Below are 14,564 nucleotides of genomic sequence, written 5' to 3'. Positions count from 1 at the left end.
CAAGATACACGTACCACAGAAAATTCGTGCACGTAGGTAAAACGTGCGGCGGGGGCTGCTTCGTTAAAAGTCACTTCCTGTTGCCAGCAGGTGGCGCTATGACTGTCTGTGAATGTCAGCATGTACATGTGTTCAGGGCGGGACTCTCATCCTACATGTACAGTTTGGTCCAGATGTGAGCATGTACACTGAAGTTACGACAACTTCCGTGTCATGGCGAAGAGTTGATCTTTGACGCCACGCCACGGACACGCCCATTGACGAAAACTTGCAAATAGCACAACTTTTCATCTTCAATGCCTTTAGAAGGCACAGCACAAATTTGAGGTCGGTCGGACTAAATCCCTAGGAGGAGTTCGTTAAAGTACGAAGTGTGTAAATCATCCAAAATTTGACGTAAAATTCAAAATGGCCGACTTCCTGTTGGGTTTAGGCTATGGCTCCAAGAGACTTTTTTGTGCGTCTGGACAAGATACACGTACCACAGAAAATTCGTGCACGTAGGTGAAACGTGCGGCGGGGGCTGCTTCGTTAAAGGTCACTTTCTGTTGCCAGCAGGTGGCGCTATGACTGTGGGTGAATGTCGGCATGTACATGTGTTCAGGGCGGGACTCTCATCCTACATGTACAGTTTGGTCCGGATGTGAGCATGTACACTGAAGTTACAACAACTTCCTGTTTCATTGCGAATCATCGACGCCACGGACACGCCCATTGACGAAAACGCGCAAATAGCACAACTTTTCATCGTCAATGCCTTTAGAAGGCACAGCAGAAATTTGAGGTCGATCCGACTAAATCCCTAGGAGGAGTTCGTTAAAGTACGAAGTATGTAAATCATCCAAAAATGGCCATAAAATTCAAAATGGCCGACTTCCTGTTGACTTTAGGCTATGGGTTCTTGAGGCTTTTTTGTGCGTCTTGATACGATACATGTCCCCAGAAAATTTCGTACATGTAGGTTGAACGTGAACGAGGGGCTAATCATTTCCAATTTTCTAGGTGGCGCTAGCGAGTCATTTTGCCACGCCCATGTGCGAAACTTGTAGAATACGAAATTTTTCACCGGTTCTGACATGTTTGCAAATTTTGGTGAGTTTTCGAGTATGTTTAGGCCATGTCAGTTGGGCCTACTTTGCAGAAAAAAAAAAAATAAAAAAATAATCCGAGCAATTTCAATAGGGACCTCGCACGGTCGTGCTCGGGCCCTAATAAAGAACAGAGGCAAAGGAGGGATGACAGGGGCCCACCCATACCAAAACAAAGCTGTGGTGGGAGGGAGGAGATACAAAGAGACGCAAAGAGAAAAGAAGTAGAGGGAAGCAGAGTGGAGAGCAGAGACAGTATGTCTTCAGTCAGCAGACAGGCCAGAGATGACTCATAGCACTCAGTGCCACTGTGAGTGGCAACAACACCCAGCCTGACTCGACCTGACCGGCTGGCTGTTGTGACTGACTGAAGCACGCTGTCTGGTGTAACCAAGGGGTTGTAGGTTTGATCGCTAGTTAGCTAAAAAGGGGCCGCTGTACTGAAGTGTCTTTGAGCAACAGCAAGCAGAAAGCACTACGAATTGTTAGGGATTCTTCACACCCCCTGTTTGCTGAATTTGACAAGCTCCCCTCAGGAAGGCGTTATAGGGGCAACAAAAAACCTTTTTAATTGCTTTGATAAATTCACAAGAGATAACTGGTCTACTGGAAGCTCCTATTGCTTTCTGTCTTTAAATGTATTGGTGGTAAGTGTCCTGTGTTATGTGTATTTGTTGTTTTTAATGTTTTTTTTAATTAACCTAGTGACAAGTTTCCAGAAATGGATAATAAAGATTTTTCTTATGTTATTTTATTAGTTTTCCTGTATGAAACATGGACAAATAAATTAACCAAACTCTTTGGGATTCTCACAGGGAATACTGAAAATGCTACACCACAAAAGAACAATCCATCATTCCCTGAAAACCCATTCAGTGATGGAGCAGAAACTGAAGAAACCACAAAATAGAAAGCTGTTTGTTATTGGTAACAATTTAGTGTTACTTTTAAAAACAAGACAAATTAAAACATGCATTTGAATTTATTTTGGGTGAGAAATCTAAACCTACCAGCTAAAATGTTGTGTAAATGAATGACTGTTGACTATCTACATTAACACACCCAGGCTGTGTGCCTGACTGCTACATGTTGAGGCACAGATGACTGGAGGCTTGGTGATTGTGACACAGAGCAACAGCAGAAGTGATTTAGGTGGCAAAGCTAATGATGCCCCTTATGTACTTGGGAATAGGGCTCAGTATACTACATTAAAAAAATAAAGTTTTAATACACGTGCTAATATAACTGAGTGCTGATACCAAAACAACAAACAGTTGTACCTGAAATGGTCAAAATTATGATTAAAATAAGTAAATGTCAGATAAGAGAAGAAATAAAGAGGAGTGTCAACATAAGTGTACATTCAATGCCAACTTCCAGTGTTTTACAGTATTTGATACTTTGTGTTATAGGCACATTTTTGTTCTGTACCAAAATATCTAGAGGTTCAATAACCAGTCCTTCTTCGGAAACATTACCTAATAAGAATTATCTATATTTATCTATAATTAAAAGGAGGACCAACGAATTAAAAAAATGCACGTTCTCTCAAAGCCAAGGCAGGAGTTATTTCCATGTCTTGTGTTGTCAGATCAGTAGTGGATTGATGTGGGCTTCTATTACACAGCAATGGAGAAACTCAGCTCCCATTCATCATTAACATTGTGTGTGGGTGTGTCATACTCAGCATATGGTCAGCTCAGTGGAGGATCAGTGTGACATTTCTCTCTCTCCTCTCTCTGACCGTGAAAAACAAACACAAGCAACCTAGGCAATAGCAGCTCGCCATGTTAATCATCCCACTCAGCTTGAGCTGTGATCCTGCGCAAAACAAGGGTGCACCATTTCATTTTATTCTAAGGTTGTTTACTCATAGAGCTTTCCACTTGATCTAAATTGAATAAATGTTAATTCCCTACAGCTCTAACAAAAACTATTTAATACTGAGTCTGGTAAGGGTCAACTTTTATAACAAACTTATAATGTACCTTTTAAGGTCAAAGGTCATGTCAGGATAGGGTCCTCACAGGTTCATGCCCAAAGATTCACGTTTATCTACTGGTGATGGGAATCAGGGACTTTCAGATTAAATCATCTTTTCATTGGTCCTTTGTGATTCAATTTTATGACTTTATCGGAGTGGTTTTTTGTTTGGATCATGCAGAATAAATTGAGTCATACGGTGAATAAAAATAAATAGAAAACGAAGAAAAAAAAAGAAATTTCTAACAAAGATGAAAACGCACAAAGTGGCTCTCTCATCGGCGTCGTCCGTTATCCAGGACAACTTGGAAAACGCGCCTGCTGAACTTTCCGTCTCATTCTCTCATCATCAATCTGTATCTTGAAATTTTCAAACCCTTTTTGAACAGACAAGCTCACCAATAGCTGTTTTTTTTTTTCTAACAATGGCCTGGAGGGTTACACACACACACACACACACACACACACACGTTTAACCAGAGCCTTCTGCTGAAAGCCACTGAGCAGCTCCACCGCAGTAAGTCGGGGCATTAAGGTTTGGCTTGAGGCAATAACGACCAGTTGGTTATTCAGTTACTCTGACAAGATGTTTCCGAGAGATCTGAGGTTTCAAACAAGTGACATTCCAGTCACAACCATGCTCCCCTGACCTTTAAGATAACCAATGCAATGGTCTTTTGCCTGTTTTAATGACATTTTGGTTAACTAACTTCTAAAGCTTATGAATACCTAAAATCCATTCACGACAAGCCTAAAACTTTTAAATGACAGTTTCTGTAATTTTTTTAATCGTTTGCAATAGAATTTCTCCACAAGGCTTTCACTTCAGCAACCTGCACGATTCACAATCCACTGAGCACACTGCTCATCTCTCGTTTTTTAACGCTGTCATCTTGACATTCCCTCCCAGGAACCGATGGGGTCAACAATTGCTGCTTGTCACTGTTTGTAAGCAAAACACATCCTTTAATTAAGTATGAGAACTGAATTTAGAAATAGCATGATTCATCAGTTTTTGGGGTGTCAAAATGGTGATGGCACAACTCTTGTTTTCTCAGACAGCTCAGCCATTACAAACACAGGACCCCAGAAGGAGAACAGGGGAGGCGTAAAGTGTTTTTAATCAGCACACCTGTCTTTCAGCAAAATACCCACTCACTCAAGCATAACACCCATATATGCACACAGACTCAAGCAAAACAACCCCCCCCCCCCAAGTGACCCAAAACCTCTCAGGGTCACTTTGATTCAGCAAAGTAACTTTTCTTATAAGCATGCAAAGCCTTCCACACACTGCGTAGGTATCAACTAGTGGTCGACTGAAATGGGTTTTTTAATTTCTGATGCCCATTTTTAGAGAGCAGGGTGGCCGATACATAATGTTGATATCAAAACAGAAAAGTCATGTATTATTCCATTATTACATGCAGAGTACAATCTAATGTACATGGTTATCTTAGCCAGTAACATATTGTTTTACGTGGAATTTTAATTATTAAATGAAACAAAATACATTTGGCTCTACTGAGGGACGTTTAGAAAGAATAAAAACCTGTATCAGACCTTCCTCCTCCTCCTCCCTGCTGTTTATTCACTGCCTGCAGGTAATGTTACCTGGTAGAAGGAGGAGCGGCTGGTTTGTCTCAGCCAGCAGCTGAGTTTTACAGTAACGATCGTAGCTGTCGGCAACTCAAATAATTTGGAGCTAACTTAACTTCACCATCTCCACCGCAGCGTCTCTCTCTGCTGGCTGCTGTGTGTGTGTGTGTGTGTGTGTGTGTGTGTGTGTAGGAGCTGACAGATAGCAGCAGAGCCTGCAGCCTGATTATAAACAGGCCCGGGCCCGTTTGATACTGTGTTTCAGTGCCATCATTACAAACATTAGTTTTGTTATCCATCGCGTTTCAAGTTTTACCCTTGAGACATAACGTTACATTATAGCACCCGCTAGTCTCGATAGCAGTATCAATAAGCTTGGACCCGAAAACTAGATGTGAAAAAACATTGTCGTTGACTGAAATAAAAAAAAAATAAACGAGGCTTTACAAAAAAACAATAACTAACTAAAACTATATTGTAGGTTTGCAAAACTAACTAAAAGTAACTAAAATGAAAGAAGAAAAGTCCTTAGTTTTCGTCAATTTATTTATTTCACAGGACCGAAGCCTACATTTCAAGTGGATATGAAGCTGGGGGAACTGATGTTGCGGGCAGTTAGTCTTGCCGGACCGGCAGTTTGGAGGTGCGCGCGGTGATTAACAAATAGCAAAGTCCGATAGGCACCTGTTGGTGAGCCGCAGGTGTGTTATGCTTTTCTCCTCCGTGTGAAGAGCTGGCACGCTGCGTGTCGTGTGGCTGGCCTGCCACGATTGCTTTATCCGTCAAGAGAGCCTGGGGCCAGGTCAGCGTCTGGCCGCAGCGTAGCGGCTGGTGACCACCGTTAGGAGGAGAGCCCCATGTGATGCGGGGAGACCCAGGTAGGGATCGGCTGGTAGTTGGTGGGATTTGAACATGTATTTCTATTATCTTTTATACATGTGCAGAAAATAATATGAATGCAACAACTGTACAGAGTTGTGTTTAGTTTAGTTTGGATTGCAGGTAGTGAGTCGCTGTCTTAGTGGTTTTCTGTTCTGATGGTCTGGCTTAGTGCTCATCCTGCATGTGTGGGAGAAAGTTGCCCCTTGCCCACTGACAGTGAGCTCCCCTTGCACTGGATTAACGCTTCTGCTGGTCATTATATTTACTGCATGTCAGCCAGTATGAGTTTTATGGGCTCATTCATATCTCAGCCAACCTGTCTCTTTGTGCTTTTAATAGAATCTATTTTTTGATTAATATAGGTTTACATTTTAATAAAGCCTAACTGCTTTCCAGTCATACTTGCCTTCAGTGTGCTAGGGACCTGTTGTTTGTGGCTCCAAAGGGGGCCTCCACTATCTTCCCATTTCTTAGCCGTCCATCACCTACATTTATTGTATTTCACCTATTTAACCAAGAATGACAGAGCTAGAGACTGATGTAATTAATTTCTTGGGACCATCGGGTAGTAGATTTAGGGTAGTTTGCTCTTAGGGTTTTCTGTATGTAGGATTTAAATTATACCATAGATGTAGCATGTGCTTCATATATTTGCAGTATTTATTTAGACAATGTTTTTAGATATCTATCTCTATCTCTATCTCTATCTCTATATATATATATATATATACATACATACATACACACACACACACACACACACACTTGGTGTTTGGGACCCTACAAGCTTCAGATAGCTTAAAAATGGTGTCCCTTTTCACAAATCTGCATTATTTCAGATGATTGTACTTGTATTTTAATGTTTTGTGAATAAACTGGACTGAACTAAACTGAGCTGAGCTTGGCATTGTGCAGCGACAAAGACTAAAACTAATAAAAACTAAACTAAAACTAAGCATTTTCAAAAAATAAAAACTAAACTAACAAATTCACGTTAAAAACTAATTAAAACTAAACGAAATTGAAATCAAAAAGTCAAAACGAAGTAAAAATAAAAACTAATGAAAAATCCAAAACTATAATAACCTTGGTCAGATGTCTCATCCCTAAGCTCCATTATTCTCTAAAGTATGGTAATATAGATTTAATGATAGCCAATAATGGTGTGTAGATTTGTCTTTTAGGATGATATATTAGCCTTGTGAGTGCAGGTATCTGCCAATGCAGATTATCTGAAAATGCCAGATATTGGCCGATTAATCAGTCTATCACAAGTATAAACCCAGAGCTGTCGTTTAATCCAGCATTTAGTATTGAAATCCTTCCTTCTTAAAGCGAGTGATGAGCTCCGCCAATAGCAATATATTGGCATTCGTTTCCAATACTACTCAACTGGGATGAAAGGAAATCAGTGAAATGGAGCTCCACCACAAACCAGTGATGGTGATCAATGTCAGAGGCACAAAAGCACTGTGCTACTGCCCAATGCAGTTCAGCTATGTCATATAATGTGATAATGTGATGTATAACATTCTAGAAACAAGGTTGAGGTTGGTGTTTCACAACTAAAATCTTCTAAAAACTGAAAAGTCTCTACCCCAACTGATTAGAGCTGGGCAATAAAACAATAATGATAATTATCACAATATAATTTTCCTCAATAACAATATAAAAAAAAATGTTCAATATATCGTCAGTAAGTGTTTGATTGAAACCAGAGTTACTAAATCATATTTTTTGAAAAAAGATTTTATCATAATTGTTTTGAATGTTCTACCTCAGACTTGATCACGGTTTGTGAAGTCACATACCAAACACTTTGCACACTCCTGCTACACTGACCCATCCAAACAGTAGGTTTGTGTACAAATGCATGTACAGTATGTGTAACAGTAAGTGCAGTCTGAGCGGAGTCTGAGAAAAACAGAAATGTTTCTCGTCACAAGCAACAAGAGTCAGGACACCCTGACACCCTTTTGTCCACGTAAATGTTTTCTAAGAAGCATTCAGCTGGTATTAAACAATTATTTAGCCCAAGTTAGGTTTGAGCACTCCAAACTCCATCACATGAGCACACAATCTCAAAATAGGATTTGAAACTTGTGCTAACACGGTGTTAAGTTTTACTAAACCACTTCAGCAGCAGAGTTGTATTCTGGCAGGGTATGAACACCAAGGTGCTCCAACAAGCCTCAGAGATGTAATCCCTTCCTGGTTATTTAGTAATGATGCAGCATAAAGTGAAATATTACTCTCACAGAGGACAGCCTTGCACATCACTGCATGATGAAGTAATTTATTTGGGCGCAAGCCAACGAACGCACCATTTACACCTCGTATTACAAGGTTATCTAAATCCGGACACGTTATCCAGATAAGGAAAAATGCATGTCAATGCGAGTGTAAATGTGTCGTGAACAGATCTGCCTGAGCACATCTGGAGGTAGTCTGGCTCGCATTGTGCTCGGATCTTAGGTAGGTGTAAACCCAATCCGTAGCCTAACATGCAGGCTACAACATAACATTAAAGTCTACAGATATTTGTTTTTAGCTACTATAGCGAGCAAGAAGGCTGAAAGAAAACACACCTCAAATGACTAATTATGCGTCTATTCTGTACCATGAAAGTGCCAAAAGATTACTCAACAGAGCTGTGGGAAAATGAAAGCAATACAGGTGGGAAATAAATGATATCCAGTTAGAAATAACTATGTGCGACGGTGTGCGCTGCACTCATCTGCGCAGCTGATCTGTTGTTAACAGGGTATATCACTTTTTCTAGTGACAGTAGCTTACATGCCAGTACTGCAACACACCAGGACAAACTGACACAAGGAATAAATTAATGTGTTTGCCGAATTTACAAGAGGGGACAAATGATTAAGAATTTGCCGTAATCAGCATTTCACAGAGTTTATAAAGTTTCCCCTGACTCAACAACCCACAAAACAATGTGATTTTCAAGGGAGTCTGGGGCAGATTTGCCACCACCTCAAATTACCCACGCACAGATTTTGCTCTGGAGGACAGAGATCCGATATCAATGAGGATAACAATACCACGTGTAAACACAAAAGCCAAGATTGGATCATTTATTATCTGGATACAGATCACATTTTTATAAAATGTGTTTGATATGTCCTCAACTCCAAAATAATTAATTTGTATTTCTGCATTTATATACAATATTTCAAATATTGAAAAGGCCGAGAATGGAGAGCGGAAGCTTTAGCCTGGCTCTGAGAGTTAAACAGCTCAAAAAATCATCAACATCACACAGTTCAGTACAGCTTATCAATCTAAACTAGTTGCCAGAAATCCAGATCTATATTACTTGTCATCTGAAAGAAAACGAACCTCATTCGAAACCCCTTTTAAAGTTATCCATTTGAAGTGTGGTAACATACTTCTTTAGGTTTACTCTTGTTTGTCATGGAAATGCAAAAGTCTTGGAACAGTCCATATTATTTAGTGACCGTATCTTTGTTTTCACAGAGGCCTTTAACGCAAGCTTAAATGCAGCCTCATTAAAAGAAGAATTCATTTGTTAGATTTAAGGAATCAACCCTGGTGACTGACAGCAGCAGCTCCACTAGTTTAAGAGAGTAAAATCTGCTGAGTGGAGATTTCCCAGGGCTGTAAATATGTGTGCTTGCAGGGGGGAGTCCCTTTGACTTCTTCTACAGCTTCCAAACCATCATTTCTTTTGTACTGACCCACCCTGCAGAAGACTGTCACACCATTCACTGTCTGCACTGCAAACATTTTGCAAACCAACAGCTTATCCTAGCAGACATTTTATTAATCTTTTTTTTTTCTCTAATACAGGCTACAGGATCTTGTAGTAAACTTTATTAACATGGTTCAACAATACTTTAAATAGCTGGCTACGTCTCATCCCAAGGTAATGTGAACCACATTGGGCATTCGTTTACATAATTCAAACAAGTTAAGAGATGTGAGCAGGAGATATTAATTTGTTATGGAATGAATATATTTCACATTAGGCTGTGAACGCACATTAGATAAACTTATTAGACTAAACATAATTCATTTCTAAACTTTTTAAAATGTAATGAAAAATATAAAAAATAAAAGTAGATAAGATAAAATTTCAGACTTAAAGAACAAAAACATACTTAATGAAATCACTACTTGATTGAAGGTCTTTACACACATGGCATTCTTTTGTAACATTAACACAGAAGCCAGACTTAATACCTGCTGCCTGAGAGCACAGTAGCTGAATGTAAAATGACTTCAGAAGACTATTCTTACTGGTACATCTGGTTTTGTCCCTCGCCCCTACACTGTGTCATTAACTACTGTGCAACTATGCAAGTTATCAATATGTCACTGCACCAATGGCGCCGCGACAAATTCCTGCACAGTACATTAACTGTACTTGGCGAACAGAAACCAGAGCGCCAGGATGGGGAATAAATTTCAGAGCTTTTGTTAAAGCGGACTGAGTTCTGTATATCCACCTCAGTGAGCTAACAACTGGAGGAACAGTCACAAAAACAGGATGGTTCAGGGCCAGCAGCTTCAATTGTGACTCTGCAGACATCAGTGCGTGTGTGTCTATGCGTGTGACGATACAATCATCTGGTTATGTGTGTGTGTGTTAAGCTGGAGGCTCCTGAGTGTGAAACAATAGGACATGAACACACACACGCACACGCAGGAAGTGAAGATTCCTGCATTCCTGGACCACGGCTGCCCAGCTGTGCCACACACACCCACAGAAGTCTGGCCAGAGGAAACCGTTGCCACATTTATCACTGTTAAGTACATCAGTCTTATATTGAATACATTTGAAGGGCGTGAATGCATGCACAGAAAGCTTTTTTTAATATGGCATCAATCATAGACTAGTGACGAAGGCCTTCATGTTTGTGGACGTGGAGCATCTAAGTCAAAGGAAGGCTAATTATCCTTGTTAAATCTGGAAAAGATTTCAGTGCAGTTTAAGGGGATTTGAATAGGAAACCCACAATATGGCCAAATGTTCTGCTTTATCATCTTTATTTATATTGATTACATGCCTCATATAACCATGTCAGCTTTGGGGTATTTGACAACTGTGTTGGTAAACAGGCATAAAGGAAGACTGGAAGCATTGCTTGCCACTTACGTAAATCCCAAAAATACCCAGATGGCCGGGCTGTTTCTAGAGCACACTCACTGCTACTGAAACTGGTTTGTCATTAATGAATCTCTGTCCCCACCGAAGGCCATTGCCTGCCTCTACTTCCTCATTTCCAAGCCACAAGCACTGTCACCTTGAGAAAACCAGCCAGTCCAACTCGCAAACTGACGGGTGGGTCCACTCCACCCGCATAAAATAACAAATTAATCCAGTGGAATGTTTAACATCAGTGATCAAGCAGGCTTTTTGTAGAAAACCGGGCTCGCCACTTCTCATTTCTCTTCTCCAGTAAGACTGGTAAACATAATGCTGTGCACGGCGTGCTCGTGGCATCACGTTACAGCAAAGATTAAATGAATCAAACTGTTGTCTTCATCTTGCAAGCCTCAAAAGTGAGAAGCAGCTTAATGCAGGTTTAAAAGTTGGAAATCTCTCAGTGCTGTCAGCCCCAATGCGAATGAGTAGTAGGGCGACTGCTTGCAATATCGACATATAGCTAATGATTTGTGCTTAGGAGTAGTGAATCAAATGTGAACATGTCTGGTGTGATTCACACCGGACTGTACGATTAGAAGTCACACTGTACGGTATTGTCGAGTATTTCAGGGATCATTCTGGGAGAAATCTCAATCTGGCTTAATTTGAAAAGAAAATTGGATGGTAAAATTGTGATTTACATTAGTATCAAACTAAATAAGTACCATGATCCATACAGTATGAAACACTGATGCATCAAACAGTCCTAAATCCTGTTCTTTCTTCTTTTCTTTTTTTTTTTTATAACCAGACTGCTTCAGGGGTGTTTGTAAAAGTAAACCCTGCCTCAGCCTGCCTGTTAGGGTGCTGCTAAATGATTTAAATACTGATATGGTATTTTATGTTATCATGATAACTGCCTCGTTTATTGACACAGTATTGGTAGCTTAAGCTCCCTCACAAGATACCAGTGTACTGTACCACACAAGCACCTTCTTTGAAGGATCGGAGCTGTGATCATGTGGTCAGGAGAGTCTCACTATCAGCCAATCGTCCTTTACAGACAAAGAGGCAAAGCGGCAATCAGAGGAGAAAACAAGCTAGCTAGAGTTTGCAATTTGTTTCCTGCTTAAACATTCCTATCCGAGCCACAGTTTCACACAGAGGTATAACCAAATATAGGCATCAATAGAGGTTTACCAAGTGCCCTGGTGCTCAGAAGCACATCCTTTAATCCAGAGGTTTCAAGTTTGATCGCCCAAGTGTCCTCAAGCAAAACCCGTTATTACTACAAACTAGGGTTTGTGACAGGTCTAGTATGATTGTAAGCAATGAGCTGATAGATCCTGTCAGACTTGTGTGTCGGCAACAAGGCAAGGCACTGTACCTAAATTAGAGACAAAATAGATTAGCTGTAGCAGGGAGGGAAACACTATGGGAAACATAAGAAAGGGAAGAAACAATGAGGGATGTCTGGGATTTTTGGAGCTTTACATTCAAAAAGAATGGAAATCTTTCACGTCTCTAGTCTTTAGGATACACTTATATTCCTGTAATTACCACAATGAGCATAGTAGGTTAACCAACCATCATCCAGTCCTATTGAAGTGTTTAATTAATCTCCAGTCTGCCAAAAGCCTTTCCCTCACACAGCGGTGAAATTAAATTCCTCTACAGTGTGACTGCAACACAAACAACTACTGGGCTAAGAGTGGATTTTTAACTTACATAACCTGACTGATATATTACAGAGAGCTGATGTGCAAATCAAGCGGGTAAGGCTAATATAACAATGTATCCAAAACCATCAAGAATTTATAAAAAAAACATCTTAATATTTCAGTAACATAGCTTGTTTTCAATAGTAATAATGTGGTGGTTCATACTTTATGGTATTTTGTTATCGGATATGGTGTGAATACAGTATTTTAGAGGGATTTTGCTTAAGTCTATAGGGCTCATCTATGAATTTACAGCAACCACATCCTGCATGGTGCAACTTCTTTATGTTGTGCAGCATTTAAACTGTTTTCTGTGATACTATAAATTTAGCCTAACCTGTGAGAGCCTTGCTTTGTTTCTACTAAACTGTGCTATATGATTATGACTGAAGTTGTTCAGTGTGGCATATAAGAAACATGGTGATACCCGAAGTGACTGTGGTGGAGTTTGGTTGTAACTTCCTTTCCTTTGGGATGCAGGCTGTGTGCTCCCAACACAGGCCCTTGGTAAAGTGTAGGACCGAAGCTAACAGCTATAACGTAACATAAATCAGACATAATAACACCTTTGTAACTGTAACGTCTCATGTTAAAAGTGAATAATACCAATAAGGGGTGTTGATATTGTAGTTGTTGTTGTAGCTTTCTCAGCTAAACTGGATTTGTAGCCAGGCAGCTGTCAGTCTCTGCCACGGCAAAACGGAGACAGTTTTAACACATTCAGGAAAAGCTGTGCAATATCACGATTGATGGTGAACCTACTAACTTGTCTCTGCTTCAATTTGTGTTCCCGTACAGGTGGCAAATCACTGCTTGTTGTCATTTTGTCACCGTGTTCCCATGAAACAGCTCAAAGCATTTAGCTTCGTGATGCTATCACGTTAACTGCGTCCGTTCTCGGACAGCTAGCGGCTAAACGTCCATTATCGGACACATCCAAATCCTTCTTCTTTATTATCATTATTATTTACACGATGATCACAGGCGTAAGCAAGCATGTCGCCGTTGCATACGCAAATGTGTAACGACTTACACTTGTACAGTACAAAGTGAATAATGATTTCTGCTCAACAGAATCAGATGTGCGTCCGAGCTCCGACTGGAGGCTTACAGTCAACATCAACGTTTGCTCATGGTTATTTATAATTTCTCGGCAACCGAGCACCGTAACTAGCCTAACTACTAGCAGAGACATTTTGCTACTAGCTAAATGGCATCTCTTTAACGTTAACCCGGATGTCCACAATGTCTGGCAGAAAGGCCAAAACAATAACACTCATAAACATCAGCAAACACCCCGTGTCCGACAATGGAATTGGGTGCATAAGAAGCAGAATAAATACTGCATCAGTAAACATCAACACGGGAAAAAACTTGTTTCAGAAACGAGCTCATGATGGTTACATCATTTGTTTTCTACTGCGATGGACTCCAAAGGAAAGCTATTTATGTCTACTCTGTGTCCGATAATGGACCTCCACTCCTCTCACTGCAGTTGTACCTTGTACACATCTCCGTATGTGCCGCTTCCTATCCGCTGGATCAGCTCGAAATCCTCCTGCGGATTCCGCCGGGACAGGTCGACACTGGAGTTCATCATTTCCACTGCCGATTACGGCGCCGATCGCGCACGATTGACGAGCCCCAACAATGTGTGAGAACAGATATTTTAAGAAAAACATACGGCGTCAGAAAATACCAGCCCGAGTCCGATGTAGCTCCAACATGGCTTCCACTGCGCATTGAGCATGCGCAATGGACATGATGGCGTACCCCTCACCGTGGAGTGACCAGGGAGTTGGAGCTCTTGAACTTAAGATTTAAGATTTAGATTAAGTGTGGTGATCAAACTACTTAAACTGAAATGTTAGTCACGTGTTCAATTTGTTTTTACAGGGAAAATTTTAACCACACACCTAATTTTAACCCAAACCTGTATTGATTTATCAATTCCAGCAGTATTGGATCAATACTTTTAAGGTGCATGTGAAGCCATGTTTTCTAATCTGCATTGTCAACACAAACACAGGAAGTTTACAGCTAAAGGGAAAATGAATGAAAACACTAAGCCCCATGTGGCCCTGTCTGACCCCTCAGTGTAGAACTGGGCTAAGCAGGGCTAAACAGTGGCAGATGGCAACTTTGTGATTCAGCCTATAGGAT

General features: G+C 40.6%; 1 protein-coding gene across 10 annotated transcripts in view; it reads right to left on the bottom strand.

Moving 5' to 3' along the window:
• Window positions 1-14,128, bottom strand: part of LOC119917079 (mitogen-activated protein kinase kinase kinase kinase 3-like) — a 49,876-nt gene extending 35,748 nt beyond the window's left edge. For 8 of the 10 annotated variants that reach the window (XM_038737174.1, XM_038737179.1, XM_038737182.1 and 5 more), the window contains exon 1: window positions 13,903-14,128. In XM_038737174.1, the coding sequence (XP_038593102.1) occupies window positions 13,903-14,001 (99 nt within the window). In that variant the 5' untranslated portion in view covers window positions 14,002-14,128. The remainder of the gene's footprint in view (window positions 1-13,902) is intronic. The other 2 variants (XM_038737173.1, XM_038737175.1) reach the window with 1 other exon arrangement.
• Between the last annotated feature and the right edge of the window lie 436 nt (window positions 14,129-14,564).

The sequence above is a fragment of the Micropterus salmoides genome, unplaced genomic scaffold (assembly GCF_014851395.1).
Source record: "Micropterus salmoides isolate LMB-PRFRI ecotype aquatic unplaced genomic scaffold, ASM1485139v1 Ms_hic_scaffold_22, whole genome shotgun sequence".
Lineage (NCBI taxonomy): Eukaryota > Metazoa > Chordata > Actinopteri > Centrarchiformes > Centrarchidae > Micropterus > Micropterus salmoides.
This window is presented reverse-complemented; position numbering and strand designations above follow the sequence as displayed.